Source organism: Lissotriton vulgaris, chromosome 9 (genome assembly GCF_964263255.1).
Source record: "Lissotriton vulgaris chromosome 9, aLisVul1.2, whole genome shotgun sequence".
NCBI classification, from domain to species: Eukaryota; Metazoa; Chordata; class Amphibia; order Caudata; family Salamandridae; genus Lissotriton; species Lissotriton vulgaris.
In genome coordinates this window covers 1,112,947,912-1,112,966,500 of record NC_141697.1, presented here as the reverse complement: position 1 = coordinate 1,112,966,500, position 18,589 = coordinate 1,112,947,912, and the positions used below count along the sequence as shown (strand labels likewise).

At 46.9% G+C, this 18,589-nt stretch overlaps 1 protein-coding gene across 1 annotated transcript in view; it reads right to left on the bottom strand.

Moving 5' to 3' along the window:
* The window catches only part of DNAH12 (dynein axonemal heavy chain 12), a 1,291,066-nt gene that overhangs the window by 1,088,703 nt on the left and 183,774 nt on the right, over positions 1-18,589 (bottom strand). The window contains exon 13 of the mRNA XM_086939114.1: positions 11,960-12,095. Coding sequence (XP_086795240.1) covers positions 11,960-12,095 — 136 coding nt within the window. The remainder of the gene's footprint in view (positions 1-11,959; positions 12,096-18,589) is intronic.

Below are 18,589 nucleotides of genomic sequence, written 5' to 3'. Positions count from 1 at the left end.
CCTTACCTGCAGCTCATGGAGTGCCGCAGGGGTCCATCCTGAGCCCTCTGTTTTTTAATATCTATCTCAAACCGCTGGTAGAACTTGTTGAAAAGCTAGGTCTAACGCTCATGAACTACGCCGATGACACCCAAATCATTTTTTCCCTGACCGTTTCTTGTCCCCACTCCCCGTCGTTACTCAAGGAAGGACTATTAAAAATACTGAACTGGATGACAGCAAACCAGTTAAAACTGAACGGCGACAAGACGGAAATACTGATCTTGGGAAAAGACAAAACTCTTTGGAACCCCGCGCATTGGCCAGACCAGATGGGCATCTTCCCTACCCCGGTGTCCCATGCTCGTAATCTGGGTTTTGTACTTGACAACGCCTTATCCATGGACAAGCAGGCCAGTAAAGTTACTGGCTTGTGTCTCACCATAGCTAAATGGTTGAGGAAAATCCTGTGGATGTTGCCTATGTCAACTCAAAAGACCGTAGTCAATGCCCTCATCACATCAAGGCTTGACTACGGCAACATCCTTTATCTGGGCGCGAACAAATCTGTCATTGGACGACTGCAAGTAGCGCAAAACGCTGCGGTCAGACTCCTATGTAAGATTCCTAAGAACACTGGAGTCTTGAACCACCGTCGGGATCTTCATTGGCTCAGGATAGAGAGCAGAGTTCGTTTCAAGGCCTTGAACTACATGTTCAGAATAAAAACAGGAGTAGCACCAAAATACCTCCAATCCCTTGCCTGCCTCTACACGCCAAAGAGAAACCTCCGGTCTCAGACAGCAGCTTGCTTCTGTATACCAAGGTTTAAACGTGCAAGATCAGGGGGCAGATCTTTTGCCTATCTTGGACCCTCCCTGTGGAACACACTTCCCCCAGGCATCCGGAAGGAAGAAAACTACTGTAGGTTCAGAAAGCTTGTAAAGACCTGGCTTTACGAACAGTAACCATCTCAAACAGTTACCCCCCTTCTGTCCTTATTTCTAGCTGTGTCTAGGCGCCGGGAAACCCTTTTGGGTAGCTGTTGCGCCCTATAAATTGATAAAATAATAATAATAATAACTCCTCAGGTTGACTTTTGCCTGTACTTTTTTGGATTTGAGGCCTTTTGACTTTCTTTGGATCACTTTTAGATTAGAAATCAACTTTCACAAGTAAGCTTGTTTGGGGCATTACAGTTGCTGTTCTGCAGAAAAACGAGTTTTGCAAAACTGAAAGCACTCAGCAGATGCAAAAGTTCACTCATCATTAGTAACCATTCCCTGTAGTACTTCCTGAGGGGCACCTCCAGAGTTCAGTTGCCTATGTTTGTTTGGGGCATTACAGTTGCTGTTCTGCAGAAAAACGAGTTTTGCAAAACTGAAAGCACTCAGCAGGTGCAAAAGTTCAAACTCATCATTAGTAACCATTCCCTGTAGTGCTTCCTGACTGGGGCCCTTCCAGAGTTCAGTTGCTAGTTGCAACAATTCTATGACCCTGCTCTGACCCTCACAGCAGGCTCATAGAATAGCTACAAGTAGGCCACAAAGGTCCTGGAAAAAAAAATTGCATTGCAACAGAAAGCAAATTACAGATAAGGAAGCAGGTGCCAGACTGGAATTTTAAAACAGTGACACATTAATAAATCAACCCCAAATTAATTCATGTCAGTTGAAGCAGGGCAGGTGTGCTTGCTTTTCCCCCCATAATCTACAGTGATGAACCAGAGGGTGGCATTGATGTACCAGAGGGTGGTATGGGTGAAACAGGGAGCAGTGGTGAATTAGAGGGTGCTGTGAACCTGTGATGATGAACCAGACGTAGAAACAACATAGTCGCGACCGCTGCGAGCCGACAAGTAAGTTCGCAATTGCGAACTGGTACAAAACCCTCGCGAACTGGCAGAAACCCTTGCGAACACAAAAAAAATCCGCAAATTCGCGAGAATTCGCAGATTTTGCGGATTGCGAATTCGCAAATACGCAAATTCGCGAACGCCAGATTCGCAAAATTCGCCCATGCTTATGTTTAACACTATGCGATTCCCAATGGGGTCGCAAATTGCGAGGCTCATTAATATATATGAGCCTCTCGCAATTTGCGAGCCCATTGGGAATGACAGGCCCCCACATAGATGGTGGCATGCTGGGCTCAGCAGACCACCATGTCTGGGACTGCTTTTAAATTAAAGCCGTTTGTTTTTTAAAATGCAGCCCGTTTTCCTTAAACGAAAACAGGATGCATTAAAAAAAAAAAAAAAAACGTTTTCGTTTCATTTTTTTAAGGGCAGGCAATGGTCTATGGAAGGTGGTAGTTGCGAATGTTTTGTAACCGCAGTTGCAGTTGCCAAACATTGGTACATGGGTTTGAGACTCGCTATTTGGAAGGGAATAACCCTTCCAAATAGTGAGTCTCTAAACACTTTATTGCGAGTCGTAATTCATTTGCAACTCGCAAAATTGTGTTGGTACATGGCCATGACAATTTTAGCTTGCGCAAATGGGTCGCTAACCCATTTGTGCATGCTAAAATTGTTAGTACATCTGGCCCTCAATGTCTATGAGAAAACATGTTGATACATAAAGACCTAGTAGACTCTGTCTCCAGATATAGGAAAGGGTAAATACTGCCCCTCTGGTATAGTGATGAGAGAAGGTTACGTTTTCTTTAATAAGGACCTTCATGTCTATACTTGCGGTTATAAAGAAGTTCCTATAGACTGCAGGACAATAGAGTACATGGCACCTTAATAACTTACATTTGAGATAAGATAGGCTAGAGATCAAAGACTATTGACGCCTTTGTATTGAGAACTGTGGACTATTTGCTCTGCTTTCACGTACTGCCAGTGCTTAATTTAAGCCGGTGGTTTCCGATGATGGGCACCAGCAGTTAATTGTCAGTACCAGCGCTTATTACCTTCTGCCACATGCCGGCACTGTTTAGCTAATTTGAAGATGAACACAACAACAGTTGTTTATCAATTAAATATACAGTAAAAATAGCTAATACCTGCTGCCCAAGCCATTCGTATAGCTTTGGGGACCAGGAATAGTATGAATTGTCACACTCATAGGAGTGTAATGGTTAGTAGTTGTGTTGGTAGTATCATTGGCAGCACCGGCAGGGACAATGTGTGGGGCAAGTCAAGTCAAGTCAAGTCAGAGAATTTATATAGCGCGCTACATACCCAGAGGGTCTCAAGGCGCTTGAGGAGGGGTGGGGAATTACTTGTCAAATATCCACGTTTTAAGTTGCTTTCTGAATGCTAGGTGGTTCTGGGTAAGGCGAAGGTAAGTGGGAAGTGAGTTCCAGGTTTTAGCTGCCAGGTAGGAGAAGGATCTACCTCCCATGGTGGTTTTGTTGATGCGAGGTACAGTGGCAAGGGCTTGGTTGGATGATCGTAGCTGGCGGGAGGGGGTGTAGAAGGACAGTCGTGTGTTGAGGCATTCTGGTCCGATTTCGTAGAGAGCTTTGTGTGCGTGGGTTAGGAGCCGGAAAGTGATCCTCTTATTGACGGGAAGCCAGTGGAGGTTTTTCAGGTGGCCAGAGATATGTTCTTTACGCGGGATGTCTAATATGAGCCTGGCTGAGGCGTTTTGGATTCGTTGGAGTTTTTTCTGGAGTTTAGCGGTAGTACCGGCGTAGAGGGTGTTTCCATAGTCCAGTCGGCTCGTGATCAGAGCGTGGGTGACCGTTTTCCTAGTTTCGGTGGGGATCCAACAAAATGTTTTTTTGAGCATGCGAAGAATGTTGAAGCAGGATGAAGAGACGGCGTTGACTTGTCTGTTCATCGAAAGTGAGGAATCCAGGATGACGCCCAGGTTCCGTGCGTGGTCTGTCGGGATGGGTGCTTTTCCAAGGGCTTCTGGCCACCAAGAGTCTTCCCATGCAGAGGGGGAGGTACCTAAGATGAGGACTTCTGTTTTATCTGAGTTCAGTTTCAGACGGCTGTGTTTCATCCATTCGGCTACTTCTTTCATTCCTTCGTGTAGGTTAGTTTTGGCGGTGCTAGGGTCATTGGTGAGTGATAGGATCAGTTGAGTGTCATCCGCGTAGGAGATGATGTTGAGGTTGTGTTGGCGGGCGATGGCCGCGAGGGGGCTCATGTATACGTTGAAAAGGGTGGGGCTGAGTGAAGATCCTTGTGGTACGCCGCAGATGACTTCAGTGGCCTCTGACTTGAATGGTGGAAGGCGGACTCTCTGGGTTCTTCCGGTGAGGAACGAGGTGATCCATTCTAGTGCTTTTCCTTGGATTCCGATGTTTCTGAGGCGCTGTAGAAGGGTGCTATGGCAGACTGTGTCGAAGGCTGCGGAGAGGTCGAGGAGGATGAGGGCGACTGTGTCTCCATTGTCCAGCAGAGTTCGAATGTCGTCTGTTGCTGCGATGAGGGCGGTCTCAGTGCTGTGTTTTGCTCGGAAGCCGGACTGTGAGGAGTCGAGGGATTTGTTGGCTTCGAGGAAGGCGGCGAGCTGGTTGTTGACAGCTTTCTCGATGACTTTGGCCGGGAATGGAAGGAGCGAGATGGGGCGGTAGTTTTTGAGTTCGGTGGGGTCCGCTGTGGGGTTTTTCAGAAGGGCGCTGAGTTCAGCGTGTTTCCAGCTTTCCGGGAAGGTGGCGGAGTTGAAGGAGCAGTTGATGACGTCTCGGAGGTGCGGTGCTATGATGGAGTCTGCTTTGTTGAAGATGTGGTGAGGGCATGGGTCTGTGGGGGATCCTGAGTGGATGGAGTTCATCAGGCGGATGGTGTCCTCAGTGGAGATTGGGTTCCAGTCATTAAGGATGTTCGAGGGGGGTGAAGGTCCAGCAGATGGTTGGATGGGTTGGTCTCCGGGTTGGTTGTCGAAGCTGTTGTGGATGTCTGCAATTTTGTTGTGGAAGAATGAGGCTAGGAAGTCGCAGAGGGCTTGAGAGGGGGTGATGTCGTTAGAGTTGGCCGAGGGATTGGTAAATTCCTTGACGATGTTGAAAAGTTCCTTGCTGTTGTGGGCGTTGTTATCTAGTCGGTCCTTGAAGGCGGTTTTCTTGGCCTTTCGGATCAGTTGGTGGTGTATGCGGGTGGCGTTTTTGAAGGCGTCCTTGGTGCTGGTGGTTGGGTCTTTTTTCCAGGCCTTCTCAAGGGAGCGGCAGAGTTTCTTGGATTTCTTAAGCTCATCGTTGAACCAGGAGGCCTTCTTGCTGCCAAGTTTGCTTTGTCGTTTTTTCAGTGGTGCTAGGATGTCGGCGCTGTTGGATAACCATAGGGTGAGGTTGGTGGCGGCTTGGGCGGGGTTTGAGGAGTGGGCTGGGGGGTTTAGAAGAAGCGATGAGGAGATCTGGTCGATGGTGATTTTGTTCCAGTTTCTTTGCAGAGTTGGTTGGGGGTGGTTGTTGGGTTTGGGCTTGTTGTAGGTAAAGTGAACGCAGATGTGGTCAGTCCAGAGGAGAGCCGTAGTGTGGCTGAAGGAGACATGATTGCTGGAGGTGAAGATAGGGTCGAGTGTGTGACCTGCGATGTGGGTGGGGGAAGTGACCAGTTGTTTAAGTCCGAGGTTGGCGAGGTTGTCCAAAAGGGTGGTGGAGTTGTGGTCGTTGTTCTTTTCAAGGTGAAAATTGAGGTCTCCCAGAAGGATGTAATCTTTGGAGGGGAGCGCATGTGGAGTGATGAAGTCCGTGATGTCCTCACTAAATTGTGCGCGGGGTCCTGGAGGTCTGTAAAGGAGGGTGCCTCTGAGTGTGGTCTTGGGGTCGATGAGGAAATGGAAGTGAAGGTGTTCAGAGTTGGCGATATTGACGTCGGAGCTGGTTGAGATGTGGATGGATTTCTTATGGACGATAGCGATTCCTCCTCCTTTGTGGCCGGTACGGTCCTTGCGTATGATCTTATAATCTTCTGGGATGGCAATGGTGATGTCTGGGGCGGAAGAGGCGTTCATCCATGTTTCTGTTAGGAAGGCGACGTCCGGAGAGATGGTGTCTAGTAGATTCCATAGGTCAATGGCGTGCCTGTGGACCGATCGGGTGTTGAGCAAGATGCATTGTAGGTGGTTGGGGTCGGGAATCTGTGGTGTGGTCGTAGCGGAGTTGTTGTCGGTGCTGATGAATTTGGAGGAGTAGCATGAGAAAGGTCCATGGGTGTGTCCAGGAGCGGCTTGGACGCAGATGGGGGAGCGGCCGGGGTTAAGGGCTAGGAGGGTGGTGGCATCGTAGGTAATGCGGGAGGGCTGGGCAATGCGAGGGCCAGGGGTCTGGCGCTGGGCGCGGTCCAGGCGCGGACGGGCGTAGACGGGCTTACCTTTGGCGCACATTCGGCGTGGCCGTAGCGCGTGGACGCTGCACGTGGGACCATCTGGCTTAAATGGTTGGTGGAGGGGGCGGAGCGTGGGAGGGTCAGCTGGGAGGCGGGATCAGAGAGGCGGGTCAGGGGAGAGGAAAACACAAAATGGAGGGCAAAAGTGAAACTAAAAGCAGCAGCGAGGGCACAGCACAATGATCGTCAACAGGCAGCTAAAGGCTCTCAATTCCAGCACAATACCTCTGCCAAAGCGCCACTCAGAGACTACCAACGTTGAAGCACAACGCAGCAATGAGGTGCACGTAATGAACACAGAGCGCCAAACTAAATTGAACAACTAGGAGTCTAAAGCGCCAATCAGCTTCAAAGCGCTAATGTTGAAGATGAGATACACGAGGTAAACTTTAAAGGCTATGTGGCACAGAGCGAGATGCGGATAATAAAATTACAACAAGCACAATTCAATTATTGGCAATGAAGTACTGAAAGCGCTGTGCGAGTAAGAGCTTCAGAACGCGATAGCGTTTGTTAATAGCAACGATACCAGGCGCAGTCAGGGGAGCTCGGGTGCACAGGGCTTCAGCTGCGGTGCAGGTGATGTCAATAAAGATTCTGGCAGGAGAGCGAGGGGAGCGACCGTTCAGGAAGGAATCCCGGCGGTCACAGCTAGGTACGGGCTGGGGAGAGTCTGTTCTTCGTGTTTGGGAGGGTCAGCTGGGAGGCGGGATCAGAGAGGCGGGTCAGGGGAGAGGAAAACACAAAATGGAGGGCAAAAGTGAAACTAAAAGCAGCAGCGAGGGCACAGCACAATGATCGTCAACAGGCAGCTAAAGGCTCTCAATTCCAGCACAATACCTCTGCCAAAGCGCCACTCAGAGACTACCAACGTTGAAGCACAACGCAGCAATGAGGTGCACGTAATGAACACAGAGCGCCAAACTAAATTGAACAACTAGGATTCTAAAGCGCCAATCAGCTTCAAAGCGCTAATGTTGAAGATAAGATACACGCGGTAAACTTTAAAGGCTATGTGGCACAGAGCGAGATGCGGATAATAAAATTACAACAAGCACAATTCAATTATTGGCAATGAAGTACTGAAAGCGCTGCGCGAGTAAGAGCTTCAGAACGCGATAGCGTTTGTTAATGGCAACGATACCAGGCGCAGTCAGGGGAGCTCGGGTGCACAGGGCTTCAGCTGCGGTGCAGGTGATGTCAATAAAGATTCTGGCAGGAGAGCGAGGGGAGCGACCGTTCAGGAAGGAATCCCGGCGGTCACAGCTAGGTACAGGCTGGGGAGAGTCTGTTCTTCGTGTGTGGGAGGGTCAGCTGGGAGGCGGGATCAGAGAGGCGGGTCAGGGGAGAGGAAAACACAAAATGGAGGGCAAAAGTGAAACTAAAAGCAGCAGCGAGGGCACAGCACAATGATCGTCAACAGGCAGCTAAAGGCTCTCAATTCCAGCACAATACCTCTGCCAAAGCGCCACTCAGAGACTACCAACTTTGAAGCACAACGCAGCAATGAGGTGCACGTAATGAACACAGAGCGCCAAACTAAATTGAACAACTAGGATTCTAAAGCGCCAATCAGCTTCAAAGCGCTAATGTTGAAGATAAGATACACGCGGTAAACTTTAAAGGCTATGTGGCACAGAGCGAGATGCGGATAATAAAATTACAACAAGCACAATTCAATTATTGGCAATGAAGTACTGAAAGTGCTGCGCGAGTAAGAGCTTCAGAACGCGATAGCGTTTGTTAATGGCAACGATACCAGGCGCAGTCAGGGGAGCTCGGGTGCACAGGGCTTCAGCTGCGGTGCAGGTGATGTCAATAAAGATTCTGGCAGGAGAGCGAGGGGAGCGACCGTTCAGGAAGGAATCCCGGCGGTCACAGCTAGGTACGGGCTGGGGAGAGTCTGTTCTTCGTGTGTGGGAGGGTCAGCTGGGAGGCGGGATCAGAGAGGCGGGTCAGGGGAGAGGAAAACACAAAATGGAGGGCAAAAGTGAAACTAAAAGCAGCAGCGAGGGCACAGCACAATGATCGTCAACAGGCAGCTAAAGGCTCTCAATTCCAGCACAATACCTCTGCCAAAGCGCCACTCAGAGACTACCAACGTTGAAGCACAACGCAGCAATGAGGTGCACGTAATGAACACAGAGCGCCAAACTAAATTGAACAACTAGGATTCTAAAGCGCCAATCAGCTTCAAAGCGCTAATGTTGAAGAAAAGATACACGCGGTAAACTTTAAAGGCTATGTGGCACAGAGCGAGATGCGGATAATAAAATTACAACAAGCACAATTCAATTATTGGCAATGAAGTACTGAAAGCGCTGCGCGAGTAAGAGCTTCAGAACGCGATAGCGTTTGTTAATGGCAACGATACCAGGCGCAGTCAGGGGAGCTTGGGTGCACAGGGCTTCAGCTGTGGTGCAGGTGATGTCAATAAAGATTCTGGCAGGAGAGCGAGGGGAGCGACCGTTCAGGAAGGAATCCCGGCGGTCACCAAGCTGCAGTGCCTCCTGACGAGGGCCATGGCACTTACTTTTTAACAAATGAAGCACTGCTCATTGCCACTATTTTACCTACCTGAAAGATTGTGGTCAATTTTGAATCTCTACTTCCTGTGTGCGACTGACACCATTGAAAAGCAAGGCATTAACGCTGGCATCTACCTGCAGCCCCTGTGCCGTATGGGGCTCCCAACACTTAAGACCCGCCTCCCCCTTCAGGAGGCCTCTACTCAGCCCAAGGCCAATGAATACGTGTAAGATCTGCAGACTCGAACACCTCATGACATTATGTAGGGGGGCCCCATCATTTTGGGTTACAACACTGACCAAAGGAGGATATAAGTCAGAAGTTTTTGTACCTTAAAGGATGCAAGCACCTGGGATTCGTGAAACCCGAGCTGCAGAGCTTTATGCCCTGAAATAGGTTTGATATATGAGAAGCCTGCACCTTGCTTGTGCCTTCACGGTTTTATGCTTCCAAAGGATTACAAATTAGAATTCGAACTAATTATTTCCCTATTAATGACCAGCTCAAAGGAGTAATTTAATTTAAATATTTTGCTATCTATCGCAATGGAAAGATAGGCAGGTAGAGCTAAATGGTTTTGAATAGTTTGACAAACGGATAAACTACAAATAAACGTGAGTCAAAAAGTAGAGTGATGTCCAGCAGGTCACCAGATTAAGGCCCTGCCTGGTTCTTAGTGGCACAGTAACTCCACATTACCCACTTTACCCACCACCAAGTGTTGGCGCACGATTTGGAATTCCAGGTTGTGCAAAATTAGTTCACAATTTGCCCCTTGCAGACTTTGCCAGGAAAATCCTGGTGAAATTCACACAGGTAAAAGTGGTTGGAAGAAGGAAACCCTGCTTTATTCGAGTGTGCAGAATAAAGTAGCATGCTGCCTCCCATATTCTGAGCAGAAATACTCAGAATGGCGAAATGTAACTGCACCTGAAAACAAGCATTGAAAAATGCAATAGGTCTCGCTTTGATTAAGTTAAAGCCATTTGCTTTGCTAATGGTATTGTATAGCAAAGCAAATGGCGTTAACTTAATGAAAGGTGAGACGTAATGCATTTTTTATGCCATGCCTTTTGTCCTGAATTTTGACCTCTTGTCCTGAATGTTTGTCCTGAATTTTGACCTTTTGTCCTGAATTTTACACTCGCCGTCCTGAATCTGCACCCAAGCCAGTTGGTCACCATACAGGGGGAATGGCTGCTTTAAGAATGGCTGCTCCTCTTCTATAACAAAAAACAACAGGTGATGGACAGAATGCAGAACAATGTCATACATTCACCCCAGTACAGAGATCTGGGCCTAAATCCATTGTTATTTTGCTCACCATGCCATTCCAGTTTTAATCCAGCCATATGCAAATCAGTCTTGACCCTGTGCCCCATGGGAACAGTCCAGGCCGAACTGCCAAGCTAGGTCCTCCCTGGACTGGAAACAAGCATCCAAGGACCGGTTTCGGGCTTTCAGCCCTCATCAGCCTGGATCGCTTGATTCCAGTGGCATGGAGAGCACGGGACTCACGTCTGAGCATATCCGTCTCACTCGGGGTGACAAATGCAAAAAACAACAAGTGATGGACAGAATGCTTTAAGAATGGCTGCCCCTCTTCTATAACGGCACAGATAAGCAAAAGAATGATGGAGTGAAATGCTACGCTGAACTTACCAGTGATTGAATATAATTCGAGCATTCTCTCACTCTTAGTGAGCCAGCCTGAGCCATGTGCCAGGAAGTGGGCACCGTAGCTCGCTGTGCTATGAGACCTCAGGCTGTCTTTATTGGTGGGGTCCAAAAAAAGCCAAAGCACACCCAGGGTTCTTGTTCCCCCTATGTAGACAGAGGTTCGGGCCAGGCTGCTCCTCTCAGAGTCAGGCCATGATGGTTCATTGGTATGCGGTCGGTCCTTTACTCCAGTGCCGGCCACAACAGACGTACGTGCTCAGATTCGTTCCCATTTTATATTTTTCACTCTCCTGAGCTAACAAAATTCTGAGCTCTAAGAGCAGGCTGATTGACACTATTAAGAACTTTATATTTTAAAAACCTGGAAGCCCTGGAGCAGCCCGCTGACTGCAGCTTCGACTTTGAGATATAGCTAAGTGCCCCCACCTGACTTCCCCTCGGTGAGAGCGGCCACAGAGACTAGCTGGCTGTCTCAAAGCAAGGCTCGTCCAGAGAGATACACGAACATTCTCTTGAAAACAAAGTGCATCTCACAGGATGTCAGTGAGACCAGTGTCAGGCGTCAGGTCACGCCGTCTCTCTTAGTCCCAGCAAGACCCAGCCAGGTCAAGGGTCACATCCTCAGCGGTCTACTGTAAAGATAACAACCCGTGCCACATTAAAGCGCATCAACGACTCGTCAGGAAAGTAAGCGCTATATAAATATAATTATAGAGGATCAAATCTATCTCATAGTGAGGCCATGTCCAGTGTCAGGTCCCTACTAGTGAGAGACACACCCAGCATTAGGGATTACGCTTAGCTCCCCATGAGCCTCACTAGCCCCCACCCCACCATTTCCAAAAATGAAGTGCATGGAAAGCTCTAAATCTACGAATGCACTGGGGGTGCTGTGTACTCACTAAAGTCTATGCACTTTTTTTGTGCAAGCATGATACGGTTCTCCGGGATCTCTGCAGTTATGAGTTTCCTCCCTCATATTCTCCTCGTCCTGGTGAATAATATAACAAAAGTGCTGGAAACTCAACATACATCTGAACTAAATATATACATAATTAAGTGCAAGATCTTCATTCCCTCAAATTATCTTGCAAATTCCCCCTATGTTTAATTGCACACTATATTGAAACTGTAATTGTATTTTTCTATCACACTTAGGACATTTTCAGTCTGGTCTGAAACATTCATTCCTTTCTGACTGAAGATCCCGAAAGTCTTTCTGTTGACCCTTTGAACAGACCGTATGCCGGAAATTTATTTTAAAATATGTTTTTCTTATTCAAACTATCAGAGACAAACAGGTTAAAATTGATACTTAAGGTATGTGTCAATTTCTCTGCCAAACTCCAGTTGAACATCGCCCTGCCTTTGCCACACCTGGTGATCCACTTTCATCAAACAGCATTTCCGAACATGAAATGTCAGAGGGATTTAAAATGCATACCGTATCTACAGGTTTTTCCCAAAGGACATACTTACTGCAATTTTTTTATTTAGTTCCTCAATTCCCTTAAATTTCGCATGCTCCACAAAAGCAATCATTTCAATCATATCTTCTGTGGTCTCTGGAACCTTTAATGCACGTTCCTTAATCTGTTCAAATTCATTGCAGATCCTGCAGAAAAGGGGAAAAGAACGAACATGTGGTATCTCTAAATTACAGCATGCAAATTACGACGTGGTGACTGCTTCCATTGGTTAACCAGGGCACGAAAAAGAACAAAATATTGATGATTAGGAAAACTTGAGCACTGACATAAAGGCACTAGAACATTCCTTTTCTATGTAATCTCTGCCTAGCCTTCTTTCCTCTCCAAGAGACAGATTCACAAAAATTAATTTTCAAAATGAAAAATCCGCTTACAGCTTTTCTCCTACAACACACGTAGATCTCAGATTTGCAGGATTTTTAAATAATTCCCAGGAATAGGCATGGAAATCTATGAAAGCCATTAATTTTCATACAAACCCTTGCTGTTGATTACACCTTGACTACTGTCAACACAGAGACAGGCTTGCAGGAGTAAGTACTGTGGGAATGTCCATTAATGCATACAATTTAATTTCTCCTTCAGGGAAATGGTTTCTCCTGCAGAGAAAACTCCTAATCCCAAATATGTATGGGCTCTTTAGAACAATTTTTCATCTGATTTACGCTCTCATGCCAACCATTTTTAGGATTACATTTCAGTATGCTATGGATGGAAACAATAACTGGAAAGATATGTGAATATCCACAAAGTTATTTCTTACCAATGACCATCGTAAATCAAAGGTGGGAACACTTAAGTTACTATGTGTAACCCTGAAATTCCAACGGTAAGAAAGACATCAAATTTACAGATTGTTAATAGCAGTGAGTTGTATTTGCTGGCATAAATATCCACAAATCTTAATTCTGTAATTCAGGATCAGTTGCTATTGCAGAATTGTTTTTTTGGATACTCTGTCCATCACCACCCCCTTTTCTGAATCGTTTTGTCCACCATAAGCGTTGAAGGGTATATTCAGATGTGAGTCCCTTGCTCATTGCACCATCAAGATTCAAGCAAGCCGGGCCGAAGACGGCTGTAATGCCAGAAACCGGTCCCCGGAAGCTTGTTTCCTTCCCAGTATAAGAATTGGCTTGGTAGTTTGGTCTGCCCTGTTCCCATGATGCACTGGGCCAGGGACAGACTAATTTGCATATAGCCAGGTTCTGAGCTGGGATGGTGCAGTGAGCTAAAAAACGGTGATGGATCAAGCCCTGATCTCTTGACTGGGTATGAGTGTTCTGTTTAATTCAGATACTCTGTCCATCACCACCCACTTTTCTGAATCCAATTGTTTTTTTGTGCATATATTTTAAACTTTGGGTGACAAAAATGTTTGTGATCTGCCCAAAGGTTGTTCTCCAAAGCATTGATGTAGACAAGCATTTGCAATGCAATAGGTCTCGCATTACTAAAAGTTGAAGCTAATTGCGTTGCAAAGAATAATGCAACCCAATAGCTCAAACTTTCAGTAATGCGAGACGTATTGCATTGTAAATGCTTGTTTAATGTGTGCTGAGGTTGTCAATTCTGCATCTTAACCTTATGAGGCGCAGGATGGAAGACATATGTATTTCCTTTGTTCAGAAGCACTAACTGCAACAAGCATTTGCAATACAATAGGTCTCGCATTATGAAAGTTTGAGCTATTGGTCTTGTAAATGACATTTTTTTTATTTATGTGTTGGTTTTGAAAATAGCTAAATTATTAGCTTTGTCATTTTCAATGCCAATAGTTTTAACTTTCGCAAATGGGACACCCATAGCATTTGTAATACAACATGTTTTGTATTTATGTGACTTAGATGTATTGATATTACAAATAACAACGGCTTTTAATTTTTTTAAATAATTAATACTTAAATAAAAGTGATTGTAATATATAATGGCATTTGCTTAAACTTTTGTAAATAACGTTTGTGAAGATTATGTTCAGTGTATTTTATTGTGATGAAAATCCAAGAACAGAAGTGAAATAACATCTTTTTGTGACATTTGTAATAAAGCTTGAAACATTGAGAGAACATAATTGAACCAGTTGTTGTTGAATGGTTGCACAGATTGATGTTGTGATGGCGCGGAGTGATGCTGTGGTGTGCTGAGTGATGCTGTGGTGGTGCTGTGGTGGTGCTGAGTGATGCTGTGGTGGTGCTGGGTGATGCTGGGGTTGCGCTGAGTGGTGCTGTGGTGGTGCTGAGTGATGCTGAGGTGGTGCTGAGTGATGCTGTGGTGGTGCTGAGTGATGCTGTGGTGGTGCTGAGTGATGCTGTGGTGGTGCTGAGTGCACTCTGCAACTGCACTCTGCAACTGCACTCTGCAACTGCACTCTGAATCTGCACTCTGCATCTGCACTCTGAATCTGCACTCTGAATCAACACTCTGAATTTGCACTCTGCACTCTGAATCTGTTGAATTTCCTTAAACAGCAGGCACGGTTTGGAGACGCTGCCTGTAGAGTTAATTCCTCGTTTCTTTATAGTTTTGCCACAATTTAGTAATTCAGTTTCAGGGGTTTGGCTGGCTCATAGCAAGAACTTTTTGCAATGCAGTTAGAATGTTCTTTCCGGGTGCGGTTGGCAGCAGGGTGTTTCAAAGTGAAAGATGAGGCAAGTTCACAATTCCCATGTGTAAACAAAGCCAGGCGTGAATAGCAAGTCGCTATCCTGTGTTACAGTCCGATCTTTTTTCCTCACTAAAACAAGAAGAAACCACCATTGCTGAAGCTGTCGTGACGCTGCAAAATGTGTCTTCTCAGTGCTCACAAGCGAGAGTTAGAAACGGCTTACAGCATGAAGTGCTTCCTTAATACCCCGGTGCTGGAACCTAATTAACAAGCGTTGGCCGCGCAGCCGTGAAAGGGATGTCGCCATGAAAGCGATCTGCTGCAGGGCCTGTGTGTGCTCAGAGGTAAGGGCTCAATGTGAAGCAGAGTGGAACAAAAACAGGACTAAGCCAAGCCTCAATATATAAAATACAAATAAGAATGAGGCGCTTTAAAGAAAGAAACAAGCTTTGGCCGCGCGGCCGTGCAAGAACACACTGATGGCACTGCAATCATGTGTTTGCTGGCCCGGGAGTGGTGCGTTCATGCGTGTGTACGTGCGCGCACAGTTTGCATTTTTTTAAAGCACATACTCGTACTTGTGGCGTGCCCCTGCTCGCTCCCGCAAGGTGGATGCCGCCACAAGCACGAGTATGCGCTTACAAAACGAGCAGAACGACGGCTAAAGGTACTACTATGCAGCGCATGCGCGCTACGTAGGCGAGACCTAAAAAATCAATGAGCTCTAACTAAAATAACATGGCCGACACTTCAAATGAGGGGAATGTAAAGAATGGCCGATTCTAAAATGAAGTCAGAATATTAAGCTCCGAGTGTACATAATATACATATCTATCATGCTGCAGTCAGCAATAGGTGAACAGGATGCCTGTGAAGTGCCATGCACGAGTAGAGGAAAGGTTGTGAAACTGAATTTTTTTATATTTGCAAACCAGAAATGCCTTCAAAAGATGACAATGCAAGCTGAATGACTGCATTAGTATGTCTGCATAGTTCAAAAGAATTATTAATAGACATTTTTCAATGTTGGTGTCAAATGATTTCATTTTTACTATATCATTGTAGTAGTGTCTTCAAAAAATCAAATCTTAAACTAATTTAAAATACCTGTTAAATTTTTGACTTGCATAACTTTATGAATGTACTGCATTTGCCAGCCAGAGATAAATTCCAGAGCTTACTATATCTCCCAGGCTTCAGGCAAATCCAATCAGTGTATGCCAATGGTTCTGAGTGGAAACTTTCAGGAGCTGGATGCTAAAAAAGTTTAGCAGGCCAAGGGGCAAGATGACAAGTGGAGTTGCTATAGGTTAACTCTACTCTTTCTGGAAAGTGTGAATGTTTACTTCTGTTCCGGTCTTATTCAGTAGATGAAGTCCTTCGTGACTCTAGCTGTAGTAATCTTCCGCTTGCCTACAGCTTAGCTTACACAACAAAGAAGAAAAGCCTTCATAATCTGAAGGAAATATTAGTTTCGGTGGAATGTTTGTGTAACTCTGAAGGAACTCTCTCAGAAGAAGCCTTGCATCTTTTGAACATTTTCCGAGAAATCTCTTTTTATCAGACTGATATTACAGTACAAAAAAGGGATGAGTAGATGGGCAGGTTTGAATAAACCTTGCTGTGATGCATTCCAGCCTATCATGTTAGTCTGTGCCTTTACAGTGACCACTCAATGCAAATCAAATGTAACCGCCTCAAAGGTGATGGCCCATCCCTAACGGCCAGGCCTGACCTCTCTGTAAGAAGCACGGGCAAGCTTGAGTCCTAATGTCCCAATGTCACTTTGACAAAAAACTGAAGCTGCACCTCACTGTTGGAACCAAACAAAGTTGAAATTAGACGTGGTGTGCTTTTGTTCACATACAGAGCAGCTACTGACTATTAGTTTTAGTAGGAGCAGGACTGATCTGCATAAGGTTGATCCCTGTCTGGAGGGGCACAGTGAGCAAAACAAACTATGGGTTGGATTGTGACCCAAGAAATTACCAGGTGCAAGTATTACATCATTACTTTTTAGTTTTTCTTAGTGAGATGCCCTAAGAGCAACATATGTCTGGATGTGGTCCAGTGTTTGTTGTGCTATAAGACCCTAACTGCACCTCAAAAATGAGGCCCACAAAGCTGAAACTAATTTCGGGTTGCTTAGGAACATCCTCATTCAGAGGGGACGTGACCTCGAAGTTCAGACTGGACTGGCCTTTTTTCTGTCTGCTCTCTTTTCTATTTCCTTTTTCTGCCTTTGCCATTTTTTCTAATTTCGCTGTTTACCTCTGCCTATTTTGGCTGTTTTTCCTTTGTTTTCTTTTTACCTTACCTACCCTTGCTTCCCCCGCGGCCCCTCCCCCCTGTGTGTTCCTGCTTCTGCCTCCCAGCTGCTCTCCCTCCCCGACCCCTACCTAATGGCAGCCGCTGCGCGAAAGGGCAAGCAAGATCTCTGACTTCCTGGTCAGGGAAACTGCTCTCCCCTAGCGCAGCTCCATCGTTGAGGCACTGCCCCCAGCGCCTTTCTGGTTCCAGGTAATTGTTCAAGGTCCTCCACCACACACAGGTTCCTGCCTGTGCCTCATCTCTGGCGGTCCAGTGGGAGAGCATGCTCTTTTGCCTAGCCGCTCTGCCAGCCGTTTTCTGTCTTTTTTCTGTCTGCTCTCTTTTCTATGTCCTTTTTCTGTCTTTGCCTTTTTTCCTGATTTTGCAGTTTGCCTCTGCCTATTTTTGCAGTTTGTGCCCGTTCGCGGCCCTGGTCCTCCGACGCCCCTCTGCTGCGACTCCAGCACTTTCCACACACTCAACCCTGGACGCAACAACAACTGTCAGCTCTCCACACTTAGCCGTTCCCAGGCCCCGATCTCCTGCCGACACTGCCGCCGCACCTTCACCCACCTCTGGACCCAGACATCTACCACCAACCCACGGAATACCAGCGTACCCACACCCCGTAGGCTGCATCCTCCTCAACATACGCTCCATGCACAGACATGCAGTAGAAGTTTGCGACCTCAACACCATCTCGCCCGACGTTGCCTTCCTCACAGAGACTTGACCCAGCGCCAGCTCTGCTCCTGACATCGCAACCGCCATCCCTGACGGGTACAGGATCCTGGGGAAAGACCACCCTTGCGGATGCCTTCCCATCGTCCAGAAAAGCTCCCTCCGACTGACAACCTCCATCTCGAACGACGCCTCGCCCCCCCATGGAACATATCCATTTCCAGATCCAGCCCAACCCCAGGATGACACTCCGCAGAACGCTTGCCTACAGACCACCCGGACCCCGCTCTGCATTCACCAACACCATCGCAGAATACATTGCACCCCACTCCCTCACCTCCACAGACTACATACTGCTCGGAGTCCTGAATTTCCACCTTGATAGCCTCAGCGACTCCAACTCCACCGCACTCCTAGAGAAACTTGCCAACATTGGACTGAAGCAACTCATCTCAACCCCCATATTCGCCAGAAGAAACAACATTCGCTTCAGACACACCATGGAACTTCTCTGGACAGACCACCACTGCGTCCACTTCTCCTTTCCAAAACCCACCACACACAAGACTCCCATGCAGAAACTGGAGCAAGATCACCAAAGAACACCTAACCTCTGTCATCAGCCGCACTCCTCCCCCTACCACGATAGACGCCAACACTGCAGCGAACGACCTCCACCAGTGGATCGCCGACTGCGCCAACACACTTACCCCCTCCAGAACTCCGACAGACTACACAACACGAAAGCCACCTTGTTCACCACGGACCTCCGAGAATCCAAGCACTCGTGCCAATGACTGGAAAAAGCATGGAGAAACAACAAAACCCCAGAAGCACGCACCGCCTACCTACGGGGCTGCCACCACGGCACACCACCAACTTATCAGATCTATGAAGAGAAACTTCATTTAGGACTGAATCCTCCCCAAATCCCACAACTCCAAGAAACTCTTCACCATATTACAAGAATTCACCAGACCCCACAGCAAAACCACCAACATCCCAGGACCTCTGGAATAAGCT